Source organism: Halyomorpha halys, unplaced genomic scaffold (genome assembly GCF_000696795.3).
Source record: "Halyomorpha halys isolate HHAL.00 unplaced genomic scaffold, Hhal_1.1 Scaffold453.1, whole genome shotgun sequence".
In the NCBI taxonomy this organism is placed as follows: Eukaryota; Metazoa; Arthropoda; class Insecta; order Hemiptera; family Pentatomidae; genus Halyomorpha; species Halyomorpha halys.
The window spans coordinates 1,141,988-1,151,639 of record NW_027107553.1 but is presented as its reverse complement, the minus strand read 5'-3'; the positions used below and the strand labels follow the sequence as shown (position 1 = coordinate 1,151,639).

Sequence of the window (9,652 nt, the reverse complement as noted above, 5' to 3'; positions counted from 1 at the left end):
TTTTTCTTTTTATCGTTTAATAATTAACATTAAAATCAGTCCAGACAACCTAATAAAAATAATGACAGAACCAAGGAACATAAATAATAAACATACATAGTTATTTTTAAACCAATGAAGATGTTTGTGCAAATTACAAGTAGCTTACAGGAACTTGAGATAAATGTAAAATGCTTTACCATTTAATGTAAAGCAGTACAAAATTCTACAAAAAGACTTTTCCCAAGTTATGTTTATGATGTGTCAACCAGGTATGTTTCAACATAATAAACAGGACTTTTGAATCAATGAACAAGTTCTTATTGACTTCTGCTTAACAGTATGGGATGTTCCAACAAACAATATGGATTTTAAAATTTATTCTACTTATTAATCAATTTGTCATAGATTAATTTTTGTATGTACTAATCTAATATCAAATTCCTACTATAGTGAACTGTTCGCTAATAAAAAGTTTTATTCATACCCAAGTAATTAGCTGTTTAATAAAATTCTTAATGCTTGCTTGTGGTTTCTCTACATTTTTTGGTAGCTCCTTCAATCGCTTTAATAAATGCTGATCGAACAGCATTCTCTTCGAGATGGTGCAGCCCTTCACATGTGGAACCTGTAACAAATAAAAACATCTCAATTTTTCTCCAAAACTGAACTCACTTGTCGTTTTATATATTATAAATATTGCAATGCCATTTGTGAAAATACATAATTATAGTTATTATTGTAAGTAGTATAAGTAACATAATAACCATTACTGTATTTTGTAAGTATAAATTAAAAATTATAAATAGAAAAAATTAAACTAAAATGCGTAAAAATTATATTGGAAGTTAATTAATTGGCTGTATAGATGATTTAAGATATAATTTGGGTGTGGTCAAAAAAGGATCCCAATATAGTGAAAAACTATTCATTGGTAGCCTAATCAATGAAGCCCATCAACAAATATTTTATCCACTATTTTGAAATACTTTTTGACCGCTACTCAGACCATCTTATCTTTAATTAGAATGCAATTAGTGAATGAAAATGTACCTGCAGGAGATGTAACATTGTCCTTGAGAACACCAGGATGCATCTGAGTATTGAGTACCATTTTGCCAGCACCAACAACTGTCTGAGCAGCTAATTTATAAGCTAAGTCCCTTGCCATCCCCATTCTTACTGCACCATCTGACAAGGCTTCAATAATTGTGTAAATCTGAAATAAGTTATACAAAATTATATTGAGAAGATTGAAATTTTGATTCTTTGACAAAATCTGTCATGCATAATAGAATCAAACACTAATCTACACTGCACACTAGTGTTAGTGACATGGTGATGAATTTATTAGGTACTTATGCATTAAATCTGCTAAACTATATTTCTGTTGTAGTGGATTATAGCCTGACATCATATAATGGGTCATATTTATGTGACTTTTGGCCTGACCTCCACTGAAAAGGATCCTTTGTGGGTTCCCGTATCCTGAGGGTTACTTTCATTGGAAACAATCGACATTCACTTGTGAAAGCTTGTTTTTTTTTTTAAATTTTACAATTCAGTTTACTACAATTTACCTGGTGTAAGTTGTCCATGGCTAATGAATCTATTCAGAATCATCAGCTATCATGTTAGCATATGTTAATACCTATGTAGATATATATTAAAAATTAATTAATATTAATTAGTTATAAATTTCACTCAGTGTTTGAGTATTATACTGATATACTTCAAGGATTAGTATTAATCAAAAAAGATTTACTATAAGTGTGGTGTTTTAAGCTAAACCAAAAATTTTCCAGTGGTTATTTATGATAGTATTGATTATTAAATTGGAATTATGCTGTATATGTCTGTTTTTATATGGTTTGCTGACAGTGATACTATCTGCTGCACTACATAATCATTTTCTATCATACTTTAAAAGTAACTACCAGAATAAATTGCTTATTTTTCTTGTTTTATTTAACTTGTGTTGCCACTAGTTGCTCAAATACTCAGATTTTCACTTTTAACTTAATTGATAATTTATAAAAATTCAACTGATTTTATTGATTTTTTAAGTATGTTGTGGTCTTAAATGTACTTACAAATGCTGGTCCAGAACCACTCAATGCTGTTACTGGATCCAGGATGTATTCACTGACTCTTTCACAAATGCCTACTGATCCAAATAGTTGCTTAGTTAAATTACAATCTTGCTCCGTGGCATGTGTTCCACTCACATAAACTGTTGCTCCTTCTCTAACTAAAGCAGGAGTATTAGGCATCACCCTTATAACTCTGCTGTTACCTGGAAGCCCCTAGATTTCGATGTATGTAATAATTTTCTTTTACATGTAAATAAGAAGATAAATTAAAATTAATACCTGTTCCAACTGTTTTATCGTCACACCCATAGCGACTGACAATAGCAAGTTTTTTTTAGTTACAACGTCTTTTATATCTGTTAAAACTTGAGGTATTACATCTGGCTTTACTGCAATGATAGTTACTTCACTTCGTTTTATTATTTCTTTATTATCATAATTTATGGTTGCTCCTAGTTGCTAGATTTCATAAACATTTTATAAAAACAAATTTATATATAAATGAAGCTAACAAATTACTTAATTATAGAGGTACATTCTGCCAATCTTTTATTTATAAAAATAAAGGGCTCTTCGAAAACTATTTGATAAATTAAAATTATTTTTAGGTTTAAAAAATCGTAATAAACTATCCAAGCCATAAGTACCTACAGTTTTTTACATAGAAATTGAAGATTCCTTGAAACCAATGGATTATGATTTTCAATTGAATAGAATTTCACTGCTAAGAGGTTTTACTCTATTATGTAATTGGTTAACTGATTCATTAATGTAGATAATTAAGTAATATGTATTCTTGCTTTCCTCAATATTTTAAAAAGTTATCATATGATTTCATTTGTTTTATTTCCTATTGATGTTATCATTTACATTTAATTGAAAATAGGAATAAAAGAATGCAAAATAATTTTATTGTGAATTAATTAATCTGACTTAGATTATACCCCATTTGCTATGATGTAATTAATCTCACAGTTTAATCTTACTGAGTCTTTTCTATCAGTATTTGTCAATAGATATTTTACATAAATCATCATTAATTGTTTGAATGGAAAATACTATCCTTGATATATTCTAATTCTTTTCTTTAAATTGGAAAATGAATGGATGTACAAAGTAAAAATTTTATGGGTGTAAGTGTTATGATAATTTTTAACTTGTTGAATGAAAAAAAAAATCTCAATACCATTAATCTAGCATAACTGAATTAGTTTTGAAATATTCTGGCTGTTATTAACATTACCTTAAATGTTTCTGCTGACAAGATATCTTCAGGTGCACAACTAACTGTCAATTGATTACCTTTTGTTAAACCTGAAATTCAACTTAATAGAATTGGGTTAAATTAAGTAATAAACTAAAAAAAGGTAAGAATTCTTTGAAGGATAGTCCTTATAAACATAAGTTGCAATCTTACACAGAATTTCATCATATATTTGGAAAATATAGAAAGATGGAACATAAAATACTTTTATTATACACTAGCTAATAATATTAATTTTGAATGCAAACATACATTACCTGCTGCAATAAAGCCCTTAGCTAAGGCATGTGCCATTTTGCCAGCTCCAATGAATCCTAAATTCATGTTGTAAAAATCACATCAACAACATAAGTTAACAAAAAGTGTTGACAACATACATCAAACTGTTTATTCTGTTCAATTATTTTCCTACTTGACCCTAGCTATTATCTTATCTTTTAAAAATTATCAATGATTATTATTGGCTAGTTATTGTATCTTTACTTCATTGAATAAGATTTGAATGGTAATACAGGGTTTCATTTACTTGTGATTTTTATAAAATCTCTTTTTGCCTTGTGATTCTTAGACTAATTTGATGAATATTGTTATGACTATTTTCTCTTTTCATGATAATTTTACAATAATACATCAGGATACTTTTCATTTTTTGTATATTGTAGAAATTTAAAACAAGTTAGACAATATGCATAAAAATGTCTATTTTGTTAAATTATTTTTATTGGAATGTGTTATATAATAATAAGTTATTAGTTATGTATACATACATAATACACACACACACATACATCTATGTTATATAGATATATATATGTGAGTGTGTGTATATATATAATAATAATAATCCATGCATTCTATGCATATATACTTTTCCTACAATTTAAATGTTATTACTTCTGTAGATAAAATAAAAATTCAATCGAAAAATTAAAATCACAGTGGAAAAAGTTAGCATATGACTTAAAATTTCTCAAGGAACTAAATAAATATTTTACCTTGATTATTAGCCCTTAATATTTTCCATTATTTCTACTCTTTTTAGTATGTTCTGTATAATGATTTATAAAATAGTTCTGTTCCTACAAATCAATATTTCAAATGAACTAACTAATGAAGGCTTTCTCTTGCTCATATTATTTTATTAATGTTTTACATGCCTTTAGGTTTAAAGGAATTAAGAAATACAATTTAACATATTTCACTAGCTATAGTACCTATTTAATAATTACTGAGAAGAAACTCAATTTTCTGTGAAGATATTAATAATTATTAGTAATTCTAGAAATAGTAATAGGTATAATTTAATATATAGCTATGTATACAATAAAAATGATAGTACAGATTAATATGCTAGACCAGAGGTTTTTATAAATATTTATTTACTTAATTAAAGTTTATGAATACATGCTTAATTTTTTTCGTTACCTAAGTCACTTTGATAGATTCAGCAATGTGTTTTATAGTTACAAAAATTATTTTTTTATATAATAAGTGGCTTTAACTAATTAGCACTGACATATTGAGGTAATTTCACTACTCCTAAAATTTGCTGAACCAAAATGATGATTTTAATGTTTGTCATGTTTTTATAAAAAAATGTTTGATTTCAACATATAAAAAAAAATTCAAAACTAATTTGTTTGGTTACACTTTATAATTTTTTCCATTTTAGTCTTTTAACCCCTTCATAGATAGCGCTGAGAACTTTTTATTGACATGTATAGGTTATTCATTGTTGGTTTAAGTTTATAAATTTGATGTGTATTTTCCTGAGTGTCTTCATTATTTTAGGTTGAAAACTCATTCTAGACTCAAAAAGCTATTAAATTTTCCATAGCTTAGAAAATTTATAGTGAGTAATGTTTAATTATTGTTTTATCATTTCATCCTGATTTTATTTTCATGTATACTATTATGGATCTGAGCCAGTTATACTGAAAGTTGTACAAATTCACAAATCAGATAAATTCTGTTTTGGGTTTTTCAGCATCAGTTCAACTGGCCCATGATATCCACCATCTAATGGAAGTATAATTGGAGAAGTTTGTCGGGGAGGAGAGGGGGGGGAGTGCGGTCAGCAAAGAACAACATAAATAAACAAAACCATATTTATTTATTTTATGCCGACGTTTCGACCTGAGTTTCAGGTCTTCATCAGGGCTATAGAACAAATATTCAAAACCAATTCAAAATTTGAAAAATATTCAATTCAATATTTTTTATTATTCCAAATTTGTTTGTATACTATTCCTTTTCAATTTTATGTTTCTCTTAATGTTTTTGTTATCTCTTTTGTTCTATAGCCCTGATGAAGACCTGAAACTCAGGTCGAAACGTTGGCATAAAATAAATAAACATGGTTTTGTTTATTTATGTTGTTCTTTGCTGACCGCACCCCCCGACAAACTTCTCCAATCATTAATCTATGGTCAACTATCTACACCTCATTATGGAATTATACATTGAAATGTCAGAACATATTTTAAAAAATGAACAAAGTTACTAAATGATTCTTTGCGACCAGAAAAAAAAAAGATTAGCAGTACACAAAACAGGTGATTAGCTTAGTGTTTGAGGCCCTATTACCTTAGAACTACTGGCACTCTGAAGTCACTTGGAAGGGTGGTGTGCTAATACATGCTAGGTCCCCTAAGTCCTTTTTCATCGGGATCGTGAAGAGTACCTATTATCTACATGTAAGACTCGTAGTTGTACCATATTAAATGTGACAAATGGTCGAAGATAGAAGAACTTAGTGGTACAAGTTGGAGCTCAAAGGTGAGAGGCAAAAGAGCAAGTAAAAAAGAAGAAGAAGGTAATGGAACACCATTATTTGAAACATAAGTATTATGCTGGCAAACAAAATGTTTGGTGAGACAATTTCTTGACTGATTGTCAGTACATGGTTCCACAAGTTTGATCCCAACCGTTTATAATACCATAACTGTATATTATTTGAATACTAAAAAAATTGTTTTAAAATAATATTATCTTTAAATTATCAAGCAAGGCAGTAATTTTATATGACTCATCTTATTACTAAGCCCATGGAGTTTACTGAAGTAATTTGCAATGTGTATTTACCTAAAACCTGTTTCATTCTTAAGAATTTATTTTATTTAAGTGTTTCAACCACTTGGGTCATTTACACTGGATTTACAAAGTTATTAGATTAAAATTGACAAATTCACAGAGTTACTATTACAAAGTGAGAAAGTTACTATTACAATTTACATTTTACCAAGTTAGTATTACAGTTGACATAGTAAATTACTATATTAAATTATGCATCCACTTATATATGCTGAAATTAAAGTTAGACTATATATGATCATAGATATTAATAATTTTTAAAAAGTGAAAAAGTTTAGTTGTTGTTTTGGTATCTTCTCTCAACTTCTCCTGTAAATCTGAAGAGAATTGGTGTGGTTCATGAGCAATACATTCAGTGAGAATGTGCCTAACGATGAGATCGTTTTTACAGTAGTGACACATCGGAGCATCTTCTTTTTTCATGAGATGACTGACTTGGTGCGTCGAGTTTGACCGATCTGAAGACGGATTAGAACCACATTTCTCCATGGCAGATTTAAATTTCTGCTAGATAGTCTGCCTTTTTATTCTTGGTGATCCCACAATCACCTGGCAGCCATAAAAACAAGAACCTACAACCCATGTTGTTCAAAGTTTTCAAATGCTGCTTCAACTCTATTATTAATGGGCGTGTGGAAAATGGATCTTGTAAATATTTGAAGGCAGATTCCGAGTCAGATCAGATGACTGAGCCGGGACAGTTTAGAGGGATATTGAAAACTGTGCGATTCTGAATAGTTCTGCAGTTTATACCAAAGAATATGATTGTAACGATAATAAGAGGGTGTGATTGTCTGAAACAACAGCAGTGCCTAAACCTTTGGCTGTTTTGGAAGAATTATTAACCTTGTTTATTTAGCTAGTATTCAACTGTATATTTTAAAATAACTTCCAAATTTAATAAGAATATGAAACAACTATCTACTGGAAGTTAAATCAAAATAGTTTTTTTGTTAAATTATTATTTTTATAATTTATATAGTAGAGGAAAACAAACAAATTTTTATTTTGAAATGAGAAAAAATATGTATATCTCTTTGCAGTAAAAAAAAAAAAAATGAGGATTATCACTTTCCATTCAGGAGTTATAACATTCATCACAGGACTCAGTATTTTGTTACAAAATCCTGTAAATGATACTTGAGGATTTTTTTATGGTTCCATGTAAGCACTTGATAGCTTTGTTCATTTTTCATTCATACTTAAGACGTATTAATATATTCTTAAATAAAAAAAATCTACATTTATTGATAACTAAGAAAGATATATTTAATTTTTATTCGCAAAATAAAATTAATTTTTGAAATCGTACAAAAAAATTACTATAATCCAAAAACTTTACTTTTGTTTGGTTACTTGAGCCAGTGAATAGAACAACTGTGCAACAAGGGTCGTCAAAATCTGGGATGATGGGAGTAAAAATGTTTTTGTGGGTGATTTGATTTGGAATGACCCTTCCATAACTCCATAACATAACAGTTTAGCTGAGAACAGAAGTAAAAAAAAAAATCTTTATCCTGTCATAAATTTAAGAGTACATAATAGACAGTTTTGTATGGATATAGTGAGAATGATGTCTTATTTTTTAAAAAATAAATTAACTCTTTGTCAACAGTTTTTGATCTTATTAACCCTTTGACTCCCGTGGGACAATACGCCCCTGTGGACACTGCAAATTGTCTATAGAGTAAATTAACTGCAGGAAATAGGATTGATTCCTAGAACCACTGAGACAACTTGCCTCTACCATTAGGACAAAAATCCATTTTTGCCAAAAATCGTATATTACCACCTTAAGGCCTCATTAGAAGATTTCTAGGCTCATTCATTTGTTTTCTCAATTTTTTTCATAATTGATACTTAAAGGGTTAATACAAATTTTATGGAGTACATAGCAGCTAAAATGTTAGTAAGCAATTATAACTTGGTTATTTTTTTTTTTTGTGCATTGGTAAAAGAAAACAAAAATTAAAACTCAAAGCTACCCAAGTTGACTTTAATTTTGGGCTATTTTATTTAAATTGTTTATTTGTCTTATGTTAACCATTTTTAAAAGAATTAAATTTCCTTCTAATTTAAATGTGAAGGTTTGCTACATTACTCTCTTCTTCCATTCCATCCCTTCTACTGCCTTCTCTTCCATCAAACCATGGCTGACTATCCTTTGAATCACTTTAGTTTTCCCTCTTTTTTTAGGTATTTCTTAGTCTGTATCATGAGATCTAAAAGATTAATATGACCAATATATGTAAAGTAAACACTCTTGCAAGGATACATAAATGTGTCAAATGGGTTTTTAACTGATGGTGAATTAATTTGTAATATTGGTATTTTCTCTTTCTTTATTTTTTGTGTCTGAAAGTTTTTGTTTCCATAATTTTCTACTCTTGCAGGTCCAGCTGCTTAAATTTATAGATGTTAAATACAAAATTTTAACTATGCTTTTTTTTTTTTTTTTAATATAGTGAATGGATTCGCCCCTAAGTTGGCAGGATGAAGCTGAAGCTGTTATTTGTGATGTACAAGATTTGGTTAATTCTATAAGCATTTCATCCAAACTGAAGTCTGATGAGCATGAAATTTATTTAAACATTGTAACATTGGAAGATCGTTGTTATTGTATTGAATTATCACCAAGTGGTTTTAGGATTGTTGGTAATGCACCTGATACTAAAGATCTTAGTGATGAAATATGGTATGATACGCCATATGCTCTGCTCTCGCATATTAGTGAATCTTATACTAATTCTTTTGCTAATGCATTGATATCTAAATTAAATAATATACCTAGTAACTCATAGCATATTATGACAGCAGTTTAAAATGTAATATTTATAACAAAAAAAATGTTAAGGTTATTAGAAGAAAATCATATGGTAAGCTATTTATATACTAATTTTTTGTCTATTTTTTAAAAATATTTTAATAACTGTTTTATAAATAATTTCAAGTTCATAATTTAAACATGGAAAGTGAATTTGAACCTCCTTGGCCGGAATGGAGTGATCAGTTCATTAATGATATTAAATGGCATACTCCATCCAGTGGTGTAAGTGTCTAGATGACTTATTTTAATATTTTTTTTTTTTTTAACTAACCGTTAATAAACGGATCCATCTTTGAATTAGTGTTTTAACATTAGTGAGTTATCTATTGATTCACTGAGAATATTTAAAATAAATTTATTAGTTCATTATATATATACAAATAACTAATCATATAT

At 28.5% G+C, this 9,652-nt stretch overlaps 3 protein-coding genes across 7 annotated transcripts in view; 2 read left to right on the top strand and 1 right to left on the bottom strand.

Annotated features, from left to right (window-relative positions):
- Nucleotides 1-344: 344 nt before the first annotated feature.
- On the bottom strand, nucleotides 345-3,752 carry P5cr-2 (Pyrroline-5-carboxylate reductase-like 2). The gene is made up of 6 exons (XM_014424119.2): nucleotides 3,594-3,752; nucleotides 3,316-3,386; nucleotides 2,352-2,531; nucleotides 2,073-2,285; nucleotides 1,033-1,198; nucleotides 345-607 (listed from the first exon to the last, which is right to left on the bottom strand). The coding sequence occupies exons 1-6, from the start codon at nucleotides 3,658-3,660 to the stop codon at nucleotides 495-497; spliced, it is 810 nt and encodes a 269-aa protein (XP_014279605.1). The 5' UTR covers nucleotides 3,661-3,752; the 3' UTR covers nucleotides 345-494.
- A 5,145-nt stretch (nucleotides 3,753-8,897) lies between these two features.
- Nucleotides 8,898-9,230, top strand: LOC136795419 (GSK3B-interacting protein-like). The gene has a single exon (XM_067045939.1). The coding sequence runs from the start codon at nucleotides 8,898-8,900 to the stop codon at nucleotides 9,228-9,230; it is 333 nt and encodes a 110-aa protein (XP_066902040.1).
- The window catches only part of LOC106682960 (androglobin), a 95,064-nt gene continuing 94,582 nt past the window's right edge, over nucleotides 9,171-9,652 (top strand). For 4 of the 5 annotated variants that reach the window (XM_067045933.1, XM_024358257.2, XM_014424128.3 and 1 more), the window contains exon 1: nucleotides 9,229-9,478. In XM_067045933.1, coding sequence (XP_066902034.1) covers nucleotides 9,395-9,478 — 84 coding nt within the window. In that variant the 5' untranslated portion in view covers nucleotides 9,229-9,394. Of the gene's footprint in view, nucleotides 9,479-9,652 lie in introns of all 5 variants that reach the window. The other variant, XM_014424127.2, reaches the window with a different exon arrangement.